The sequence below is a fragment of the Poecilia reticulata genome, linkage group LG13 (genome assembly GCF_000633615.1).
Source record: "Poecilia reticulata strain Guanapo linkage group LG13, Guppy_female_1.0+MT, whole genome shotgun sequence".
NCBI lineage: Eukaryota > Metazoa > Chordata > Actinopteri > Cyprinodontiformes > Poeciliidae > Poecilia > Poecilia reticulata.
In genome coordinates, this window is record NC_024343.1 from 1,886,414 (window position 1) to 1,911,501 (window position 25,088).

Consider the following 25,088-nt stretch of genomic DNA (forward strand, 5'->3'; position numbering starts at 1 on the left):
CACACGCACACACACGCACGCACACGCACGCACGCACACACACACACACGCACACACACCCCCACACACAAGGCTGAAGAGGTAGCCTGTGCGGAGAGTGAAAACAAAGGCTTGCAAGGCATTGGTATTTTTCATATGTAACACTGGAGCAAGAGCGACGCCTGGTGGCAAAAGGGGGAAATAAACCTTTTCCTTGTGTCCTGAATAGAAACATTCCTTAAATATATCGAATGTGTATTTGTATACATGTTTATGTATGTAATGAGTATGTACTAATCATAACATTTGATTAAATATGTATGGATTATGTCACCAGCGAAACAAAATAAGCTATTTTGAAATTCTGGTATCTTAAAATCTAAAATGAAAATAAGTAAATATATGACAAATACAATCGCAAAATAACAAATTCAGGCAGAAGACATCGTTTTACAAATATATATTTTTTCAACATAAACTAATCAACCCAGTGCTTACAGTAGGCAATGTGTATGTGTCGTGAGGTTTAAGCAAAAAATGAACATTTAAAACAATTTCTTTAATCACAAGTTTAGGAATCGTTTCTTTTTATATGCATCTAAATGTACTGCGCATGCATAAACATATTGTTTTTATGCACTCAACGATGTCCATTCATCCTGCATGTTAAAAATATTAAAATCTTGGGACTCGTGTATCCCACAGTCTCCGCCTCGAATCATATGCACTCGATTAGCTTTGACTTGAGCTTTGAGAAATAGATCAATCCTGACCCTCAATTCGGGGTTTTGATTTTATTTTTTTCTCTCCAAAAATCATACTAAAATGGACTGTCTAGCRTCGTTTACAAGTAAGTGTCTGTAAAAACACATAGACAACAAATTAAATTCAGCAGCTGTTCCTTCMGTGTTGGCGTGTTTATGATAGTTTTTCCAAGCCGTTGCTCTATGTTGTTAGCCATGCTAACGTTAGCATTCATAGATAAAGAAAGCGCATTAAATGTTTCATTCAAAGCCTTAAAATATAAAAGCATACATTTTGGTATTGCTGAAGATATTCCACACCAGTTAAGCAGCGATAAAGACGCAAACGCGAAGCTAATTATAAGGAACTAAATACAAACATTAGCTAGCTTTAAAATTTTCAGCCAAATGTTATTTTATAGCCTAAATTAAACCCCTTTGTAATTCTGACTGACTACAGAATATCTATTTAATGATTATATTTTATATGTATCAGTGTTCTGCAGTCTATAATCAGTAAGTAAACCGTGACCATGATATTTTAATCATAACGCCTGTAATATTGCAGATGATCCCTTTGACAAGCCGCCCTGCAGAGGATGCTCTTCGTATCTAACTGAGCCTTACATCAAGTGTGCAGAATGTGGACCAGCTCCGTTTCTGCTCTGCCTCCAGGTGAGTGGATAACAAACACGTGGCTCATCAGCAGAGCTCTGACTGAATCCACTTATAGGGAATGGTTCTATTTATCTTCTCTTATGCTTGTGTTTTTTTTTTTTTTTTTTTTTTTTACTTTCCTGCACTTGATTTTAGTCGAGTTTGGTGTTGATTGCTAAAATTAACTTGTGTGTTATGCATGAAAGAGATAAAGCACGTTGTTGGCTCCTCAGCACTCCTAAAATATCTCTGGACTGAGATAAGCTTCGGGACTGGGGGTCTGCAGCCTGTGGCTCCAGAAGTGGTTCTTGTTGTGTGTCATTATGTCAGTTTTCTTCTCTTAGCACATCCTGTGGACGAACACAGCTTGGAAAGAACATAACAGTTTCATCTTGCCTTTTCTTTAAGATATTATTTCTACTTTATTTTCAATAATTTGACTTTTATCACAAAACAGAATTTTGACATAATTTTCTTAACATTTTGACTTTATTTTTCAAGTCAATATTTGACCTTATTCTGTAAAAGAAAAGCTTAAAAAAATCTGTTTTTGCTCCAAGTGACCCTGATGCTCCTTCGTAGACCATGATTGGGCGTGATTATAGAGACATAACAGGAATGTGTAGTTTCTAGGTGGACAACCTCATATAAGTGAAGGTAATAATCTATCTTTGGACTAAAGGTTGCTAATGTAGCGAGGAGCAGATTAAAAGTTGTGGCTTTGGTCTGCTTCTAAATTTGAAACAGTCTCTCCTCTTTTTGTTAACCTCCAATAAATTCCCTTTTACATGGGAAATTTTGTGTCGCCATTCATTTATTTTAATACAGTATAAATTTCTAGAGTAGCATTGTGCCCATTGCTAAAACAAAAAGCTGCAAACATTTTGTTTGTGTATAGGAGCCCATGTTTCTTTTAAAGATGATTGCGTTTTCTTTAATCCTAGATGAATTATTTTTTGTTTTATAATTACACCTGTGTAAAAATATGCAAGAACAAAATCCTCTATAAATAGCAGGACTAGCATCTTGCTAAGAGCAATTTATATGTAGTAATATATAATCTTGACTCATACAGTTATTATATTAGATTATAATCGATTCAGTCTTCCACAGATATTTGTCTAGTTTAGGTGTTGAATGGTTCCAGGTATTAGTCAGTCCCTGCAGGATTTTGCAGTGTTTTCTTGAGATTGTTCCTGGCTAAAGTTACGAATTTATGTGGCGCCTTTATTTGAAAGGTTTCAGTCATAACATGGTCTTACAAAAAAGTTTAAATTGCTGCACATACACTTCCCCCCCAAAAAAGACAAGATTTTAACATATTTAAGGTGCAAGAACTTTCTTGAAATAACATACAAATCAAATCTTGTCCCGAGGACAACCCATCTGCTTCCCCCTGGTCGCATTGGAGGGTTAAAAGCTTCAGAACAGGAGAATCTTTTCCTGGTTTTAAAAGTCTTTTCAGTAGGACGTCAGAGTGACTTCAGTCAGTCTAACCATGTGGATCTCTTTCAGTGTTTCACCAGGGGATTTGAGTACAAAAAACATCAGAGTGATCACAAATATGAAATCATGGTGAGTATTTTTCTTTTACTTCACCATGTTGCAACCCCCCTGCCCCCACACACACAGTCCTCTGAGTTGTGTTACTCTACTTCCCCACCCTGCAGACGTCGGACTTCCCGGTTCTGGAGCCAGGCTGGACGGCGCAGGAGGAGATGGCGCTGCTGGAGGCGGTCATGGACTGCGGCTTTGGGAACTGGTGGGCACTTCCTCACTGTGATTTGAGAAGGCTGTCTGCCTGATTGTTTCCCCTCTCCCACACTCTCTGGTGTCATTTATTTAAGGTTTCAAGGTTTGTTTCTGGGTTTCATGACCTCGGGGTTGAAGCTCTTCATCACACCGCTGCCGTTTGCTCTCAGGTTAAATATTAAATGTTTGCGTCGTAGCTCAGAGCCCAACACGAAGCACGAAGCCGAGCGTTTGACCTTCCGGGGAGACGTGAACACTCTCGGCTGAATGAGTTCAGTTTGTGATACTTTAATGAGTTTGATGTTTTGGTCTGTGAGGAAATCTTCTTCCACCAAAGGTTGTTTTGTCATTTATTGTTTCCAGCTAGAAAACAATAGCTTTCGTCCATTTGTTTGTCTACTCATCCACATATTTTTCCATCCAGTACATTTCTTATGATGGGTTATTTTTGTTAAAGTGATCAGACTTTTGGATGAGAGGTGAAAAATGTTCAAGAAACAAAAGAAGAACATCATTTTTTAATGATATTTCTTCATCAAAAACATACCCGGAGTGTTGCCTTAAGTCTTTCCTGCATATTTAAGAAATTCTTTAATCTCCATGACAACCATTCAGCTGTGGAAAACACCTGGGTTTACCTTCCTCCGCCCTCAAGGTGCAGCTCCTCCTCCGAGATCCAGTTTCAAAGTTTCGGGGCTTCCGCCTCACAGAGCGCCCTCCACCCCCCGCATAACTCCTCCACTCAGCTCCTTCAGACTAGCAAACGCCTGCTGAGTTCATTATAGAAGCTACTTCTCAGTGAAACGCTGGTAAATTCATTGCTAAAAGGTTAATAGAGGAGCCATGTTGTGATGACTTCCTGAATGCGGAGTTTCAGAAAAAGCAAGAGTTTTTAAAGAGACAGAGGCCCAATTTCAAGGCATTAAATTACAAAGTCAAATTTCTTTTAATTCATATTTGATATATGCAACTGAAGCCAACACAGTTGCTTAACTGAGCTAAATGGCTCTGTGTGGATGAAAAATACATAATGCTGCCGCTTTAAAAATTCCTGAAATATTAGCCTGTGGGAATTTTTAAAACTCGAAGGAACCCACCTCGTACTACGCAAGCAATTCAAACACCCCAACTCATTTTTAGTTGGTCGAATGCAATCTTGTTGTCTCCTACTCTTAACCTAAATTAAACACAATAAATAAAAACACAGTATTTGCGCTGTGTTTCCTAAACCCATCAACCCGGAGCAACCGGTTCATAAATCTGGACGAACCATCCTCGGCGGAGCGGAAGGATGAATCTTTGTGTTTTTCTCACCTCTCCAGGCAGGACGTAGCATATCAGATGCGCACTAAAACCAAAGAAGAATGCGAGAGCCACTACATGAAGAATTTCATCAATAACCCGCTCTTCTCCTCCACCTTGCTCAGCCTGCGGAAAGCAAAAGACTCTTGCTATGCAGACGGAGCCATTCCTTTCAAACGTAAGCCGTTTCCATGTTTTATCTCTTTCATTTTCTCTCACAACAGGACACAAAACCCTTCGAAAGAGACACAATATTCCGATTATTTTCTTATGAAATGATGGTTAATGAGATTAGTCTGACACGGTGTTTCAAGGTAGCTTTGTAAATGATGGGAATTAATAAAACGTCATTTTCTAAGTGAAGTGTGGAAAATGTTTGCAATTCCAGACTTTATCTTCCATCATATATAAGATTCAAATAAATTTTTTTGAGAAACATGCTTTTTACTTGTACAAAATTTATATTTAAATAAAAAGCTTTACTTGGCTTTTGCTACACGTATTTTCAAGTTTTTAATCCAAATTATTGATCATTAAATTCTGGTAAAACTGTGGTTCTTATTCTTGAGCTCCTCTTTCTTATTTTAGCAAACAATAAAGATTTCACAGATTGCACACTATTCCTTAAATAATCTGTATTATGGATTAGATTTTGGCCCCTGGGATGGAAATTATTTAGTTTGTTGGTGCCCTATCAACTAAAGAAAAATTCCTTTGCTAATACAGTATATTACAATATTACATGCATGACTGGGCATGAACTGATGATATCTACTGAAAATGGTAGATTTTGACCCCAAAAAAGAGACTGTAACTTCATCATTTTCAGACACTTGAGTATTGTTTATATTCATAAAAGCCCCCAAATATTATTACATCTCACCTGATATGACAATATCTGCATTCATAAAAAAAATTATTTTGCAGACGCCCCCCAAAAAGTAATCCCCTGGGCTACTGCCCATGTGAGCCCAGAATGTAAATAATGCCAAACCACTGAAGCATTTTTGCCTCTTACATGTATTCCTCTGATCCCACAGCGTCTGATGACCCCCCCCGGCCGACCTTTGACTCGGTTCTGTCTCGGGACATGGCAGGGTACATGCCAGCCAGGGCGGACTTCATGGAGGTGAGGTTGAGCTGACTTCACCTGTCCGGACGAGTGAATCGGTTAAACAGCCACCAGAGGGCTCGGCAGTAAATGTTAACGAAAATAGTGACTCACACCATGAGTTGTCACCCGGCAGCGAGTCGTCATAGCGACCTCATCAGAGCCTGACGCCATTTTTGTCTCTCTCCCAGGAGTTTGACAACTACGCAGAATGGGATCTGAAAGACATCGACTTTGTGGACGATGACTCGGATATACTGCACGGTACGGCTACTTAAACATTTTTTTTTTTTAAATCATATTGTCTGATTTGCACCTTCCACTTTAACTTTCTGCTTCTTTCACAGCTCTCAAGCTCGCAGTCGTCGATATATATCACTCGAGATTAAAAGAGAGACAAAGAAGAAAGAAGTAGGTGTTTGTTTCATGTGAAAATGCAGTGATCTCAGTTTTTCAGCAGATGGCGTCAGAAGCTTCTGTATTCTTTGCCCTGGTGTTTTCTACACTGGGCTACAATTAGTAATTCACACCTTTTCCAGCAGCTCTCTGCTTACTTAGCATCTAGCATTTCACTGGATGGATGTATTTATAACATTGTTTGGTGTTTTGTCGAAAGCCGCCAGTTCAGAGTAGATGGGATTATCACTGAACGGGTTGCTAATTTTAAGCCGATTTGTTTGCTGCCGTGCCTTTAGTCTTTCAGGTTGAATTTACAAGCAGCAGGGTGTCTGTTCAGTCCTTGAATATATTTAGAAATGCATTTGTTCTTTTCTCTAACATGTGAATGCCAGTCTGTTTGACAACATGCCCGTTCTCCCAGCAGGAAGGAAATAAAAAAAAAAAAATTAAATCCTGAAGAACAATCCGGTTTACAGAAAGCAGCATCCTCACTTTTAGTCTTTTTGTTTCCCTGCATTTTCTCCTCTATCTTAAACACTGTTCGCATGAAATTCTAGCAGATTTACTCATTCCACTTTAATTGTTCAGATCATCACATAAATATTTGATTATTTAAGCGTTTTCTTTTTTTGGTCTTTTTTAATATTTGCCAATACTAATATCTTTGTAGAGTTTAGTGTTGGTCAAAACAAAGAAAACTGAACTTTTAAATAATCATCTTAAGATGACAATAAAACTACATTTCTTTCACTGCTAGAATAAAACTGTCGGACAAACAAAATGACGTCCTGAATGTCCACAAGTACAGTGCAACGTCAAAATATTCATAAACTTTTAATTTTGCGCTTTGTCAGATTAGAACCAAAGATTTCAGTCTCTTTTTCTCTTGTAGCAACTACAGTCGAGCACCGCCCACTTCATTATTACAAGCACATTTGGCTTTTCCACCATATGCTCTGTACTGTGACTGCTGGAAAAAAGACGAGTGCATTATTTATTAACTCCAATAAAGAACAGGGACTTTCTCTTCTTCTTCTGGGTCGGACTACACCTGAGTGAAGTGGGCCGCTCCCACTTTCTTCAACTCAAGTGAAATATTTGAGCAGAACAAATTTGTATTTGTGTTCACTATCATTTTAAAGATATTAATAAATGTTTCCAGATGTCATCAAAGCTCCACCAGTCAATCCAGTTTCCAGAAGTGGCAATGAGCTGCACAAACATAGCAGCATTTAATTATATAAATGTTGTTAGAGTTTGTTAACCTGCAGTGTGGAGAGCAGGTTGATCTCTGGTAACCCATAGAAACCTTTTTTTTAACAATATCTTAAAAATTACAGTTGATTGACGCCATTTTTCATTTGATCTTGCAAATTTGGGCTGGCTGGTTGACCCTTTTTTACATGTATATAGTGTGAATGCTGAGTTTGGGGGCGTGGCCAGAAGCAACTTATTTGCATAAAAGCGACAGTACCCTAAAACAGCTMATTTTGAACATAGCTCAAAACAGGCAGAACTGAGTGACCAGGTGACATTTCATTATCTGAGAATGAGTTTGTGCAAGAAATGTAATGAACATGTTCTGTAGAACCCATGCACATCTCTTAACTTGTTTTTAAGGAAGCATAATAGGTGTTCTTTAACATTCTTTTTTCTTTTAGGAGGAACATAAATGTTCCGTTGTTGTCCTGCCAGCTGTCACTCTTTGTCACTACACACTGTGCCTCGCATCCATCACAGAGTCAACTTTAACGAGTTTCTGCTCCCTGAACTCCGTGGAATGGCATTCAAGGCTCGCAGAGCGTTTCCCAGCTACCTCAAACAGCCAGGCTCCTATTTTATCTCTGCTAAGTTGTCAGAGAGGATTGTAAGATCAGACCTTGAGCTCCGCAGCCGAACATCAGAACTCACATTTCTGAGCTTTCTCCGGCCATAAAAGCACTGAATTCTGTTTGGTAGAAACTGACTTTAGACTGCTTTAAAAAGCAGTAGCCTTGTTTCACTTTCCAGGAATTGGCGACGTTGACGCTGGCTCCACGGTTTCCTGTATCRCCCGATTCCTCCTGAAGTTCAACTGCTGCCTAATAAGTATTAGTAATTGTAGTCCTGTTTTTGGCAGCCTTCCAGATCCTGGGTTTGAAGAGTTCGTCTCACAGCTTCAGGATAGACAAACTGACCGAAGAGTGATTTAGGATCGCCATAAAAAGACAGCTTTATTGGGAGTTTATTTGATATTTATACTGAGATAAAATTACACCTGGTGTATTCCATTTCTAATTTTGTGACGGTTTCTTGTAGGTTTGCTTCAGCAATCAAAGGATCGTTTTTCTGAACCACTCTGTTTGTCTCTTTCAGGATCATTCGAGACCACGGTTTGATCAACCTGCGCAAATTCCAGAGTGAGTTCCCTTCAGAAACTCATCAGCTCTGCTGAGTCATTCACAACAACTTGGCCAGACATTTCATAGCTGGCAGCCAAATCGCTGCTCTGCTTTCTGGAGGATGTGTGCAAACAAAACTGTGCTGTAATAACCTTMATTTGTCCTTGACTGTTTACATTATTTTTAGTTATATTTGAGCCTGGATAAATACAGAAATAAATGTTTCTGTCCAATTTGTTTAAAAAAGACTAGAGGTACATTTTTAACTTAAAGAGCTAAGATTAGTGTTTTTCTGCCTAAATGATGGAAATGGCCTGACAGCGTATTAGGGCCATCATAAACACAAGAAAAAAGAAAGGGGGGTAATTTTCCTAAAAAAAACAAACTCTGAAACTTTGAGATTTATTTCACATATTTCCTAGAAAGAACTTGGTCATTTTTTGAACTTGTCAAMATTTTTCGACTTGGAAATTCACTCAGTTTCAAATGTAGAAAAATTTCAGCTCTTTGCTCTGAGAATTTTCTTTTCTTTTCTAGAAAATTTCTGAGATTAATCTCAGCAAGGGGGAGGCTATCTGCATTRCATAGATGAGCTTGATTGACAGCGCTAAGAATCTGAAACCTGATAGCTCTGTTGTTTTTATGTCTTCAACAGGAGAACATTTTGTGCTTTAACTTTGTTCCCTGTTTTGTACCATGAATACATTCTGCACATCGGTTCTCATAATGGATGAGTAAAACCTTCACTAACTACAAATAATTACAGCTATGTTCACACTTCAAACATAAAATATGATATATGTTTTATAAAGAAACAGAAAAATGTGTGAATCTTCCTKTYAGTATGGGCTGTGGGAGGTTACATCGGCATAACCTCACTCTCCTGTTTTGAAGGGCGTTGCTGCAGAGACGGCCGCATCCTCCACCTGTTACAGGTTGGATTTCACCGGGCTCAGTGATATAATTCCTTGCAGAGATGGAGCAGATTGGGTTTAGATTTTTATGGCGAGCTTGCGCCGCGAAAAGATTTTGTCCGGTTATAGTGCCTCGTAACTTTCCTCGCCGTGCCGCCTCGCCATGTGTTGCTCYGCAGAGTCCGCTCCCGGTTCTGGAGTCGGAACAGTTCCCCCTCATCTTTTATTGACGTTTCCCTTCAGTCCACCAGTTAGCCCCTGCTGCCTTATCTCTGCAGCCTTTTCAAGACAAAAGCCAACTCAGACTGGAGCTGCACACCGGTTGCCATGGAGACTGTCAAAAAGCGCGTGTGTGTATATGTGCGCGTTCATGCATCTGTCACATGCGATCATGGGAGTGGTGGTGTCTCTCGCGACCCGTCAGTCCGCTTGTCGTTGGCTGTTTGGGTCCAGTATGGAGGTCTGGTCTCCTCCCTGTGTGTGTGTGTGTGTGCGTGTGTGTGTGCGTGCGTGCGTGCGTGTGTGTCCGGTGCTCAGTTAGGAGCACGACTTCATAGGCTCAGCCGGAGACGGCAGCTGTTAATTAACGCTCACACACGCCGCAGTCTGAACCCACAAAAGAAGCCTCTCCTCTCGGGCTCCGACACTCGTCTTGTTACTCGGCAACGCGGCCGAAGCTTTCAGGCGAACACAACAAGTCTCAGAGTGTGTATCCGTGTTCAAGGGAGTTAAATGTGTGAACACTCACCAGCGGAGCGTCTCTCTGGCAAATCATGCAGAAAAGAGATGAGTTTCTGTTTCCATGCAGCAAGGCTGCTGAATGCTTTATTGAGTTTGAGGTTTTTCCTCTGCAGTAAATAAGACATCCAAAATGCACCTCATTTAGGTTATTGAACGAGTTGTAAATCTTGWATATATACAGTTTCTTATAAAATTATTGATCCCCCTGAAACTTTGTGGCATTTTGCTTCGCCRCAACCACAAACCTCAATGTACTCTGTTTTGGTCTTGAAKGTTTTATGTGATAGGCCATCACAAATTGAAAAGCAGAAGAGAAACAGCACAAAGTGTTTAAAAAAATTCTAAGCTGGAAACGAATAGATGTGGCACACATTTATACCGCCTTAAGGCCATAACTTTGTAGAACCACCTTTTGTTCCAGTGGCAGCMTTTGGGGTTTTTTGCTGATGTTTTTTGGCAATAAAATCTCAAGTTCAGTTTGATTGGATGGAGAGAATCAGTGGATGTTATCATCTCTCAGCTACTACCACAGATTCTCGGCTAGATTTAGGTCTGGTTCTTGATCAAGCAAATCTAACCCATGAATGTTTCAATCTAAAGCACTACAGGTGTGTGCTTACAGTTGTTCAGTATTTTTTTTTTATTGCTGTGTTTTTAAGTTARCCTAGCATTAGGACAACCTCTGTATCCTCTTACAGGATTTCAGCCAGGATTTCTAACATACACACCACACACATAAGTTTATATTTTTATGCATATTAGGAGTTTGCATTGACTTCCATTCATTTTCAATACATTTCTCTAAACTAACTCTTACCCAAACCCATTACCAGCACATGCCTAACCCGAAGCCCAACCTAAACTGAATTCACATCTTAGTCCTAAACCTAGGACTAAGTTTTTTGGGGACCTGGGGCTTTATAGTAGTTCCATTGATAAATTATTTCACTTATAACAAAAAATTTTCTCATGTTATTATAAGTGAAATTATCTGCCAAAGGACCTAGTATTTATTCATAAATACTACGGAATTTTTGACATAGAAAAAAGTTCCACTATCTTTCTGAAAATTTATTTGTAAGTTAGTTTTGCCTTATTTTAAGTGTATTTGCTCTAGACATTMGACCAAATTTGCTTGGTAAGATTTTGTGTTTTTACAGTGCAGGTGCAGTTTTAAACTGTAGACTCATAATCAGTTTTAATGCAGCTGATCCGTTTTTTTCCTGTAGCAGATCAGAAACAGTGCACTTCAGAAATTAATATGTTCTAATAATGTCACCTCTCACATTCCAAATAAATTAATGGAAGAGGAGAATTAAAAATCTAACTTTATCAAGCAGTTACCGGTGCTGGTTTTATTTTTATCACCTTGAAATGTTGCTACATTAGTGATTTCAATATTTCCCCTCTCCAGATTGAGAGCTCTGAGAGGCAAACTCATACATAGTGTTGRCAATTAAAGATCTTTGTATTGACTGTATTACGCAAGCTGAGCTGTGTAAAGACAKCCTGAGTGTTAATAGCTTTTTGTGTAATCAGTGGTTTTGGATGAGGAGCGAAGATCCATTCAGCTGCAAGGAGAGAATTCGTTCCCTGCAGCTGCCTCAGGAGATCGTATCAGCCCCGTCTCCACAGAGCGGTCGTGATAACAGGTGCAACAGCAGCGCACAGGCAGGGTTTTATTCTGATCATGGGCGTGTATCCCCCCGCCAATGTGCTAAATCTACCCGCCGGGTCTCTTGAAGTCATACTTTGATTCCTAAACAATTCCTGTGGTTTAAAAAGTAGCTGGACCTCCATCAACTCCGTTGACTGCGGCGCTGAATCGTTTCACAAGCYGAGGATAAAAGGTCGGGAAGTTGTCGCTGTTTTCCTTCGGCCATCCCCCCGTGTCGAGCATAAATAGGTGGAAGTGGCGATGGGAAAATAGCATAAACGGACCATGAATCACTGTCAACAATGTGCGTTTTTCACAGTCTAAATGTGATCCCGAGTTCAGTTATTTTGGTCTGTTRGGCTCTTATGTTTTAGTCTTTAATTAATGCAATAAAATTATTTGATTATATCAAATGCTTGTTTATTTTCAGCAAACTTATTTTAGAAATGAGAACATCTTTTCTGTGTTGGGTATTAGATGGGGAGCCCAAACGTTATCCATGTTTCATATTTATTGGTTATAAACCCAAGTTTTCATTGATGCATTTGATAAAATCACTTTTGTTATTGTTCGTTTTTTAAACAGAAATTTGGTGCAAAAGTTGAAATTTATTGGGGTTTCTTTAATCCACACAGTCACAATTCTATATTGTCACCTTCCTAAAATAATGGTCCAAGTCACTATTTGCCAAAAGTGATATTGGCAAAAAAACAGGGAGGAATGTGCCAATACTGAAGTTSAAATACACTTAAATTGTCATAATATGTGATTAATGCCCTGTACACACGGAGCTGGGCAAATATCTCCACCACTTTGTTTAACAAGATAATATCATAAACACGGGATCGCTTTCAGAAAAGTTTTCATCCACACGAACCCACACAAATCCGCCCCCGAGCATTGTTTAAAACATGCCAGACCATAGGGGGCAGTGTAGCGCACAGCTAAAACCTATGTCAGCCTATCAGATTATTTAAAACAACCACAACTTGAGAAACAACCAATCAGAGCCAGGAGGATCKTAGTACTGTGAATCAAGCTTGTGTATGTGCTGCTCACACCTTCCATCTTTGCTCTCTGCTATGYTACAGCTCCTCCCCCACWGCAGACCCTGCCRTGATTGCTAAGGCYAGTTAGCATGACCACGGTGATGGYGGAAAAATTGTTTTCCTGGAACAGTCAGTGGTTTCTCTGCCACTAGCACATTGAGCAGGGCACGACCCTGATTGGCRGGGCCTCCTGATTGCCAGCGCCTCCTGCCAAACAGGGTCGTCTCTGATTGGCTATTTCTGATCATCAGTTATGCATTTCTGCTAATGGCAATAGCAGCTCAGGGAGGAGTTGGAGGAGCTCGATCTTTTCACAGATTGTCTGCCTCATACTTTTAAAACATAGTTTAAACAAATGTGTAAAAAACCAACACTTTTTAATAAAAGTTAGGTGCTGCAGCTTGAAGTTTCTTTTATACCTTAGAAAAACAGTGGGTAAGAGCATCCCTAAAAGCCATTGAGTGACATTAAGGTAACAGGTTTGTTCTCTGTCCATTAACTAACAAACTAAATGACTTTCCAGCTGAAGCAGCAGAAGTCGTAAACTGCTCCTGAGGGGGTGGATCGCTTCTTTCATGTTTCTGAGTTGTATTCTCCTGGATCTGCTGCCCACTCATTCCTGTCCTCTCTTCTCTGTCTCCTGTTAGTGTTGGAGCGATGTTACCCGAAAGAGGTGCAGGAGCTGTATGAGGTCATGAGGCGGTTCGCCAGAGTGGTCGGACCGACTGAACACGACAAATTCATCGAAAGTCACGCACGTCAGTATTTGCACCTGGCGCGTTCACCTGTGAGCATGCAGAGTTTCTTCACCAAGACTGAGCCCAGACYGAGTAAACCTGGCTTTCAGATTTTCACTCTGAAAAGATGTAACTTTTAATCCTGGTGGGAAGACCAAGTGACATTACCTCTTTCTGTTTTTAGAAAGTGTGTGGATATTTTCTTATTKTATTTAATCTTTAGAAATGTTTTTTCTTTAAGTTTTTATTTGGATTTTACGAGATTTAAATTTATTTAGAAGACGCACATTTCTATACCTCTTGCYCCAGATRTCGCACTTCAGGATGTCATCTCGCTCTTATTTATTCACAGTGAACCCAACCAGGGATGATTTGGTGTTGCCTGAACACACACCTGCTTTTTGGAGGCATGTTTGCGTTCAGTAATTGATGGACATGTAACACAGCAGCGACTGTGTCTGGTGTGGCATGATCTGCCATTCCTGTTCAAGCTTTGACACACAGCGTTAGCTCTGAAACGTCCCTGTGTCTCTGCTGATCATAGAGAACAGGGTGTGTGTGTGAGTGTGTGAAGGCTTCTCTATCTGCAGCAGGTGCTGCACGCTTGAGACTGACTGAAATTACTTGAGAGCTGACTGGTTTTTTGTTTTAACAATTTTCAGAAAAATATATTTTAAGAATAAGAAAAGTACCTTATTTCCATTCCTGCATTGGTAGATGTAGAGTTCTCATTGTCATCATTGAGCAACACCAGAAAACTGTTTCCTGCTGATCCCCATTTTTATATGTTTGTTGTCACCTGAAGCATAAATACACACATCAGTTTTTTGCCCAGCCATTTTACCGTTTAGGATCTGGATGGATGAACTTGTTTGATGGAAGATGTGCCCTTCATCCTGAGAGAAAAGGGCAAATACCTTCTATAAATCTAAAACTAATGTTGTTCTTGTTCTCACCATTGAAATGAGTCCTGTACCGACACGGGCTGAAAGGCCACTCATACAGGATGAAGCCATTTCTCGGAAGCCAACTTAGAAACCCAGATTCCCCAGAAAAGCTGCTATGTTTGGTGGTAGGGATTCTAGGTTTATAAGAAACTATTTAAAATAAACAGACAGCACGTAGCCTGGTGCCCGCCAGGCTTAGAATACGTGAGGAAGAATWCATAAAATACTTCCTCAATATTTCTTATTTTTCCTTGATTTCTGGAGGCATGTGCAGAGGCATGATGACAATTGGAGCGCTTGGCAAACATTTTTGTTGTTTTTTCCTCTAGCTGTGTTTCCATTAGCCACATAATTGCGCAGTTTGACAGTAAGAAAATAAATTCTTTTAATGGAAATACAGCAATTTTGAAAAAAACAAACAAATTTCTCTATAAAAAGTTTTGGTGCCAGGATGAGGTGTTTTTTGGCCATATCAAAATTGGTTTATTTCACAAAACTCCATAGGAAACACTTTTTTGGATCACGAGTCATGTGATCAACAACCAGGTGTTGCCACTGACACAAACCGCAAAGAAGACGACWACAGGAAGTAGTTGGAGGATGATGATGTGGGTTGTTTTTTTACTGACTTATCATGTGAACCAGTTTATTCACGTGTGATTTTTTATTTTTTATTTTGTTTCTTATTTAATGAAAACATAGCGATTGCAAAATTTTGTCATTTTAACTTTATCCAAATATCGTTAAAGTTTTGCGCACATTTGTAATGAAGACTCAGCTTCTGTCTGTAGCACCACAGTCCTGATGATAGTCACTTCGTTTTACTTTATGCTTTTGGGGTTTTTTTATTGTTGAAGAGAAAATAAAATCCATCTTGACTTGAACTTGTATAAAAATCCGACTTTTATTGTATTTATTCAGCCATCTGAAGGACTTAACTCAATTTTTGCATCTACCAGAGTGTCTGGAGGGCTCCACTCAAACAGTCTGCGGCTCTGAATGTGCATCTATTGTTCTGTTTATGAATCAGTCTGTGCAGATGTGCTTAAGCGACCTTCAACTCTTCCTCTTCACAGTTGAGTTCGAGCTGAGGAGAGAGATCCGCAGGCTGCAGGAATACAGGAAGGCAGGAATCAAGTCCTTCTGCAGTGAGTTGAGTTTGAAATTTTCACTTTTTGGGACCAAAAACKTCAAGTATAAACCTGAGTGTTTGTTTATGGTTCTCATATTCAGGACACTGGACACATTTTCTAAACATCCCTGCACTCTATGGACATTTGAGAGAAAGATGTGATTTCTACAACAATTGCAGACACATTTTCTGAATATATATGAATTTTCCAATATAAATATCAAAAGTTATGTGTAGTTTTATAATTGTGGCTATTTAGGAAAGATRAGCTGAGAATTTTTGGATGTCCTAGAATCTCTGTACTCCAACAACACAATTTTACTCTCTAAAAGAGATAAGTATCTTAAATCTTTGCCCGACTTTAACGATAAATGTTGGGAAATGGCCTCAGTTATGAAAAAGCTGCCTACACTGTTGAAGCAACAACATCGTCTACGATCCAAAGGTCAAACTGTGTCTTCAAGTGGAAATATTACACACACAAATTCAGATGAACTTTTGTCATTTTTCTTAATCTTCCTTTAACATTTAGTTTGTCTCCAGGTTCAGTTGGATTTCTTTGGAGATATGTATTAGAAAAGTATACAGGACAGATTTTTGATTTAGATGATGTTTAACCAGTCGCAAAAKAAATTAATCGATTAACCACATGAGGAATTAAAATGAGCTCAATAATTTCCATTTTGATGACTGATATTTTTTGAATGGCAGTTTTGTTGACAGATTGGCATCCATTTTATGTTTTTCATTTCTGTTTTTATTTATTGATTTTGGTTGTCATGTATTATTTAGGATATTCAATGTTTATACCAATGTTTAGTGTCCTTTACAAAACTAAAGTTTATTAGTCTTGAACTTTCATTGCTATTCTACTGTTGACACTTTACTTAAAATGGCCTCAAAGAAACAATATTATTGTTTATCGCAATAATTACTGGGACAATTTATCGTCCAGCAAAATGTTATAGTGACAGACCTAATGACGATGTACGTRTAAAAAAGTAACATAAGCTGATAATTTTTTCACTCTACGCTTTGTGTTCTTGCCATTGGCAGGAATTTAAATATTTATTTCTGTACTAGCTTTTTTTTTTTGCTTTTGCTTCTTTTGTTTTTCTTTACAGCATTGMGTTTTTTCTTTTCTTTTTTTACTTGTGTAAAGAAAGGTTAAAAATGACTGAAACATATAGATATATAATAAATAAAAACAAACCGAAAACATTTAAGGTGGCATTCCTTTGCTGGTTACTGTTGCATTAACCCGTATGGCAATGCTTTGCACTGCTTTCCACTGTTGTCTGCAGCAGTTACCAGCTTGCTGTGGCTCCACGTTTGAACTCTTCCTCGTTCGTTTTCCATCCACCAGGTGCCAAGGTGTACGAGCGAGTGAAGAGGATGCGTGAGGACGAGCGGAGGAAGAGGACCATGCTGAATGACGTTCTGCAGTACATCCAGGACGGCAGAGCGTGTCAGCAGTGGCTCAGCAAGCAGGCAGCCATGTGAGCGTYCGACGGCTCTGCGCGCTGATCTGCGTGTTATGCTATGCTGCAATAAGCCCCATCCTCACCTTAGCGTGTGCTGCCATTTCAACACGCGCCACTCCGGTTTCGTTTTGTTTTGTTTTCTTTTCTTTCATCGTCGTCATTTCCACTGTCTGCCGTCCAACTTCCACCTCTAAATAAAACCTCTCAAACGGAATGACTCATCTTTTTTTTTTTCTTTTTTTTTTGATGACATTCTGGAGTGAGAGTGAGAGTAGTGAACAGAGAGGCTGCATAAAAGTGGGATGTGTGTCTGCATAAACACAGCAGCAGAGATAATGAGACTTTTTCTTCCTCCCCTTTGTTACAGAGATGCTGGCGTCACTCCAGCCGTCACAACAATCACGGTGTCAGGTAGGAAGTTTCTCTCCTAGTCTTCCTCTGCCCTCCATCCTCTGTGTCATCTCAGCATGGCTCCAGGGCTCACCCGTAACAATAGAGCTTTTCTCCTTAAATACTCAAAAATACACTTTCGCGCACATATTTATTCAGCTTTTTCTCTCGTTTAAAATAGCATTGGTTCTTTTTGCTCCCAGAGCTTAAATTGGACCCTCCTACATCTCTGCATGTGCAGGAGTTGGCAAAACTCTCATGTCTCTAGACCTTTAGTTTTATTTAAATGAGACAGAATTTCCCAGATGGTATTGCAGTATTATAGATCTATTCAAGACTCTACTAGACTATATGAAACTATGCTAAAGTATGCTATACTACGCCATACAATGCTATAATATGCTTTCCTATGCTATACTAGACTGCACTGCTACACTGTTATTCCATAGTACATTCTTAGTATATGCTAAACATATAGCATATACTATAAGTTATATGTATATAGCAAATATAGATAATAGTTTAGTACAGCCTGGAGTAGTATAGTCTGCTATGCCTGGCTATACTATGCTATTCCATGTTGCTATAAATATACTTGACTACATTATGTTATGCTATGTATTATGCTATACCAGACTATACTAAACTATACTGTACTGTGCTGTACTATGACTATGCTTCATTATACTTGACTGTATTGTGTTATCCTATGCTATCCTGTATTATACTTGATTATATTATGCTACGCTAACCTATAGTAGACTATACTATGCTGTGTCAGGCTTTGTTCTACTATATTATACTAGGCTATAATGCTAAACTGTGCTGTGCTACACTACACTAGRCATATACTATACTGTACCATGCTAAGGTAAGCTATGCTAAGCTCTGTGGCAGGTTTACAGAGCCCTGTTGAGATAAGTCATATTTTATTACAGTAGCATATTGTGAAACTGAACATTTTAGAACACAGTAAGCCGCATTTCACCGCATTAAGTCAGTGGAGAAAATCACAAGTTAAGAAATTATTATTTTTAACCTTTTCACGCTTTGTAAYGTTTTGTTCCCCTGACAGTGAACAGTCTGTTGTCTGATGTTTAAAGCAGCGTAGTTGTGTGAACTGACTGTTTTAAACGTTGTTACATGTCTGCTGCTCAGCAACAGGCAGGCGGAGCGCGCCTCCTCTCAACCTGACCGGACTTCCAGGGACAGAGAAGCTCGACGAGCGTGAGAAGGAGGTACGGCCATGACAGCCTCACACACTGCAGGCGTCCATCTTGTGGACATCTATAGGAGGAACTTTGAGAAAAGCTGCCAAGTCCCGGTATTTGTCTGCATAGGCAGAAAGGAGACTGCTCACTGTTTTCTAATGATCTAAGCCAAAGGTTTACCTCTAAATTTCCATAAAACCTTATCTGGTAATYATAAGAGATTAGAACGGCATTTTTCCAGGAGTGACCATGACCTCCACAGGTCATGCACCGTATAAAAGTAGCACATCCAGGTCTTTTTCTAGCCTCTAAAGAAAGATGAGATTTAACTCAGAAGAAAGAAATTGTCCCTTTATGTGAGACTTGAAGGAGAGAATCATCAATAAAGACTCAGCTTTCTCTTTATCAGGAAATTTTGTGAGCATCAGACTGTTTAATCTCAGTGTATTCATGCTTTCAAAGCTCCTGTAAAAATTAACAAGTAGCTTCATTATTCAGTTAACCAACCCAAGGCTGCTATTGTGTTGCTCGGGAACATTTGCTGCAAGAACTCCCCAAGTTATTTGTTGCCATAGTCACCCGAAACCCTAGTATTAATCTCAGTGATTTAATCTCTGGCTCATCTGCAGTCGGGTGTTAGAAAGGTTAGAAAGTTTTGTTCTGTCGCAGAAGCAGCCTGTAGGGCCAAACTTCCTGCCTGATGCTGCCTAAATGTTTATTTCACCGTGACTCTCTGTGGATCTTTAACTTAGACCTTAGTTAGTTTCATAACAGTGTTTTGTTGCACTTTAACTTTAGTTCATTGGGCCCTGCCATAGCAACGCATAAGAGAACATTGAAATGCCAACAATGTAAGGCATTTCAACATCTGATTTTTACTTTTGCAAAACTTACCAACTGTAAATTTCTTGTGTCTAAGCAGATAAACAGTATTTCAAAATAGCTTATGTTCAATAAACAATAATATTACTTATTAATTTGGTGTTAAGATATTAGCATTTTTTTTCCTGGTAACGAACTGCCACGAAGTATAAATCAGATTTTTACATTTGTGTTGAATGTCTGTTTCAGAACATATTTAYCATCAATGACAAAAAAAACAAACATTTTCACTTTTCTGCCAAATTCAACAAAAGCACATTTTATGTTAAGTAGCATAAGACAAGAAGTATTTCAAAAGAGGAAAGTAAATTTATGATTTTTGAACAATAACAATATTTGTTGTTGATCTGTTGCCAAGAGACGAGCGCATTTTCAGGTAAAGAAATGCCACGAAGTAAACACCTAATTTTTACTTTTGCAAAATTTAACAACTGTAAATGTCTTGTGTCTAAGCATATAAGCGGTATTTCAAAAGAGCTCAGGTTTTATAATTAATGATATTAAGAGATGACCATTTTTGGCTGGTAACGAACTGCCACAAAGTATAAATCAGATTTTTACTTTAGTGTTGAATGTCTGTTTTATAATATATTCACCACCAATGACAAAAAACAAAACAAAACCTAAAACTTCACAGCTGCACAATTCTTGTTAAATAATACAAGACAAGAAGTATTTCAAAAGAGAAAAAGAAATCTCATGTTTTTGGAACGATAATATTTGTTGTTGCTAAGAGATGAGCGCATTTTCTGGTGACCAAGTGCCACAAAGTAAACATCTGATTTTTACTTTCGCAAAACTTACCAACTGTAAATTTCTTGTGTCCAAGCAGATAAACAGTAATTCAAAATAGCTTATGTTCAATAAACAATAACATTACTTGTTATTAATTTGGTGTTAAGAGATGAGAATTTTTTCCTGGTAACAAACTGCCACGAAGTATAAATCAGATTTTTACATTTGTGTTGAATGTCTGTTTTAGGACATATTTACTATCAATGACAAAAAAAAAAAAACATTTTCATTTTTCTGCCAAATTCACCAAAAGCACATTACATGTTAAGTAGCATAAGACAAGACGTATTTCAAAAGASGAGAAGAAATCTTATGTTTTTGGAACAATAACAATATTTGTTGTTAATCTGTTGCTAAGAGATGAGCGCATTTTCTGGTAAAGAAATGCCACGAAGTAAACACCTGATTTTTATTTTTGCAAAATTTACCAACTGTAATATTCTTGTGTTTAAGCACATAAGCGGTATTTCAAAAGAGCTCATGTTTTATAATTAATAATATTAAGAGATGACCATTTTTTGCTGGTAACGAACTGCCACGAAGTATAAATCGGATTTTTACATTTGTGTTGAATGTSTGTTTTAGAACATACTTACCATCAATGACAAAAAAAAAAACATTTTCATTTTTCTGCCAAATTCACCAAAAGCACATTACATGTTAAGTAGCATAAGACGAAGTATTTCAAAAGAGGAGAAGAAATCTTATGTTTTTGGAACAATAACAATATTTGTTGTTAATCTGTTGCTAAGAGATTTTCTGGTAATCAAGTGCCACAAAGTAAATGTCTGATTTTTACTTTTGCAAAAGTAAAAATCAGAAGTCAGTGATTTAGCATTAGCACAAACATTAGCAGTAGCCTTTTCCCTAAAATAAGCTTTTTAGCTATTTTGTTTATTTATTAGCCTTGCTTATTAAGCTGAATGGAGGAAGTCAATGTAAGACAACATGCTTGTGATGCCCCACACGCCACTGGAAGCATTTAGGCTAACATTCGCATTTTGGCTAATTTTATGTTATACACTAATTTTAACATATTGAATTTAGTCAATTCATGTTACTCAAGATGCTCGTGACTCTCCACATGCTATTGAGTACATTGTAGCTTACTTTAGCATTTATGCTAATTCTAGCATCGGAACGCTGGGTTCCAACTGACAGGCACACTTTGGGAGGACCCGTTTTAAATTTCTTCAGAAAGTTTCTAGTTTTCTTTAATCTTGTATCCAAAAGATGCATTTTTTTACAGTATGCTGGGGTATGAAAGTAATTAAGTTTAATTTGAGCATTTTTTAAATATATTTGTTATCCAACTAGTGCTTAAATTCATTGTTTTTAGTCACTGTTTTACAAAATAGACCTTAATAAAACATTGGYTTTTTTGACAATATATTAACTAAAGAAACTTTGTCAATGTAAAATTTGTACAAAATAAGGACTAACATAACCATGTAACATGGAATTAGTGACTGCATAAATTTTCACCCCTTTTAAAGTGACAGACCTAATTCAACAGAGGTCCAGTCAATTGGTGGTGGTTGGATAGAGATCACCTGAGTGCATTGTGTGTGTTTAAAGACATCTGTGTCTGGAAGGTAAAATTCACTGGTTAATCAGTATTAACTGATTTGCAGCATAAAGACATAACACTCCAAGCAAGAAAAGATTATTGAAAATAAGTCAGGGAATGGTTACAAATAAATCTCTAAAACCCTGAACATCCTCTGGACTTTAGTTAGATTGCCAAGATATGGAGGGAGCTGATCCACCGTCCTACAGGGTTAGTTTTTTACAATTTATCATGTAGCAACATGTTGATTTAAAGATATTGTCAGACTCGGCATGATGTAAGCGCTTTGTTTTTTTATACCTGAGTTTTACTGGGAATTTACTGTACGGCTGAAACAACTGATCAGATTAATCGATGATTAAAGTAATCCCCATCTAATTTAAGAATCGATTAATCATTAACTGGAGCATACAGACTCTAAAAAAGGCCATTTGCTGAAAGAACACACTCAGAGCAGTAATTCAACCAAAAAAATTTATAAATATGTATACGCACAATACTCAAAATATAAATTTTTCATTTTAGATAAAAACACCTTTTTTGTAAACATGTTTTACCCAAAATAGTTTTAGCTTCACTTGTTTCAAATTCACTAAATTGAAGCTGTTATTATGTTGAAGGCAATCAAATATTTGTTCTTAAGATGTTGCATGAAAATGAAAATCTTCAGAATGTTCCAGTTTTTCATCAGAATAATCGATTACTAAAATAATCCCTAGTTTACTGCTGAAAGACTCCCTTCGCTCTCTGCTTTTGTAGTTTTTATAAACTAAAACGGGATGTTGATCAACTTCCTGTACGGTAATTCTTCCTGATGCGTACAGCAGCCATAAAAACACACTTTTGTTTTGTTTCTTCCYGTGTGTTTGCGTAGCTGTGCCAGGTGGTGCGGCTGGTGCCGGGGGCCTACCTGGAGTACAAACARGCTTTACTCAACGAGTGCAGGCGGCAGGGCGGGCTGCGGCTGGCGCAGGCCCGAGCGCTGATCAAGATCGACGTCAACAAGACTCGCAAAATCTACGACTTCCTCATCAAAGAGGGATACATCACCAAGGCATAGGAGTGCAAAGGATGCTGGACTGTGGTCAGAGGTTCATTCTGCTGTAATCCTCTTCAGACTGACAGTGTTTTTAAAAGTGTTTTTATTTTCCAGTGTTATCATGTCGTRGTTGTCAGTTTTTACACATAATAAAATGTCGTGTTTGYGTTRTTCTGTGTCTGACTGGCTCCTGTTTTAATGAATTATTTCTTGTCAGATTGGTTGATAAATGTAATTTGATGAAACATAATTTTGATGATTGAATCAAAATAGTCCTTTCTATTGTTTCTCAAAGCAAATCATAAAAAAAAATAGTAAATTTTGAGCCACAAAAATGAGATTCAGATCCAGAGCTTTGTAATACCAACATAGGCTAGCTATAGATTCATTTCTGTGTCCAAAACCATCTGWTGGGAAGATGGTTTTGCTCATATTGTTGCGGTAAAAGGAGGTGGCGTATCACCAAAGCTAATCAAGGCTAAAATAGCATCTAATGCTAACCATGGCGCAGCAAACAAAGACGTCCMCAACTCTAATGCCAGCATCTGCAGTCCGAAGAAAATAAAATTCTTATAAGAAGTTATGTGAATGATTAGTGGCTTAAAAACAATAATTATTTTTGTTGTTGAATTCATCTTTTTTTCCCAATAACTTRGCAGCAGGAAGGTTCTTAAGAAAAGAAAATATTGCAAATTTTGTCATATCGCAATTGATTTTTCAATTAATTGCGATTAATTACAGATGCTGCAATTAACTCGATTAAWARAACATCRATCAAGTCCCTCCATTAGTTTTAATAACCTAAAATCTTAAATTTCTCATATTTCCTATTAAAAAACAGTCACTTTATTTGAAGCTGGGCTGTTGAGTCACTGTTTAGTCCTTAAACTTCTGCCCGATTCCTGCTAAAAGGAGCTGAATAATGWTCGTCTCTGACAGAGACATCTTGATCTGCCGTGTGACTTGGGGGAACAAACTGTGACGCAGGCAGTGAGGAGACCGCCGGCCTCCTACCGGCTTATCACAGCTGAGAGCCTGAATCTGATTATGATGGCGGATTCAACCTTTGATGATAAGACGACCGAGGAGGGAGGGAGCCTGAGCTTCAAGTACTGAAATGCAGAAGCAGGAGATGCGCTTGAGAAGATGTGAAGGAGAAGAAATGTGCGTCTTATTAAATTCACTCTGCAGAATAAACAGGCATCAGCAGAGGGAGATTGTTTCTTTCTACAGATCAGGACTTGTGTTTTTTTATTTTTTTGTTTTGTTTTGTTTTCCTGCTAGTCTGCGCAAACTAATCAGGTTTTCTCTCTCCGGTTTTAACGCCTGAAATTGCACAAGTTTAAAACCATGTTTATTTKGTTTGCTCCTCCAGTACATGAACTTTTGTTCCTTCTCCAGCTGGCCATCGTTAAATATGGAGCACTTTCAAARTCAATGCAGTCCCCCCTGGAGGAAAAGCCTATCACTATATCATTCAATATACTCCTCTTCACTTGTAGTGCACTAAATCCTGTCTAATTTATACACACTGGGTGCAGATTTAATCACAATGCAACAATAAGCAGGGGAACATAACCCAGTGATGACRCTGTCCTCTTTATATTAGCCCTGAATCAACATGAATGTTTTTAAGGTCCTGCTGAGCGGCTGTCTTCTCCAAATGCCTGTCAATTCCATGTCATCTTATTCTTTAAATGTGAATTATTTATGTTTTTACATATTTTTAACATTTGAGAAAGCTCTTAGATTAATAATATAAGGTTAGTTAATAATTCATCTTTAAAAAGTAGTTTTTAAACTGAAAGTTTTTGTTATTTTATACAATGATCACAAGTGAAGCCATAAATGTGCAAACATCCTGTCATCAGATGTTTCGTGTGCCGTCAGTTGTTAGGTGGTATCTGTATTCTGATTGGGCGAYCTAAGCCTGTTGACGTCTCTGTCCCCAGATGCTGCAAGTTCCTGTTGCTTTTGTATTTATATTTTTGCTGGTCAGAGTTTTGTGTAATTTTTCTCTTTTCCTTTTCAAAGGTTCACCTTAAATAKGAACATTTCTTTTTTCCAAGTTTCAGTTTCAGGATAATCCAGAGTGACAAACCACAGAAATATTAAAAGCCAGTGGATTCCTGGTGCCACTTTCTAAAGCTGTGTTGAGATGATTACCTGATTTTGACCACAGAAAGCATCTTTTGTTACCTCTGTTCTGTTGTGGT

General features: G+C 38.2%; 1 protein-coding gene across 1 annotated transcript; it reads left to right on the forward strand.

The window, feature by feature from the left end:
* The first annotated feature begins 698 nt into the window (after positions 1-698).
* On the forward strand, positions 699-23,042 carry tada2a (transcriptional adaptor 2A). Its single transcript, XM_008424918.1, has 15 exons — positions 699-829; positions 1,291-1,397; positions 2,895-2,954; positions 3,050-3,141; positions 4,454-4,611; positions 5,474-5,562; positions 5,736-5,808; positions 5,892-5,955; positions 8,299-8,342; positions 13,333-13,443; positions 15,446-15,517; positions 16,868-17,000; positions 17,353-17,396; positions 18,534-18,613; positions 22,708-23,042. Exons 1-15 carry the CDS (start codon positions 805-807, stop codon positions 22,891-22,893), a joined length of 1,338 nt encoding a protein of 445 aa, XP_008423140.1. The 5' UTR covers positions 699-804; the 3' UTR covers positions 22,894-23,042.
* Positions 23,043-25,088: the final 2,046 nt, after the last annotated feature.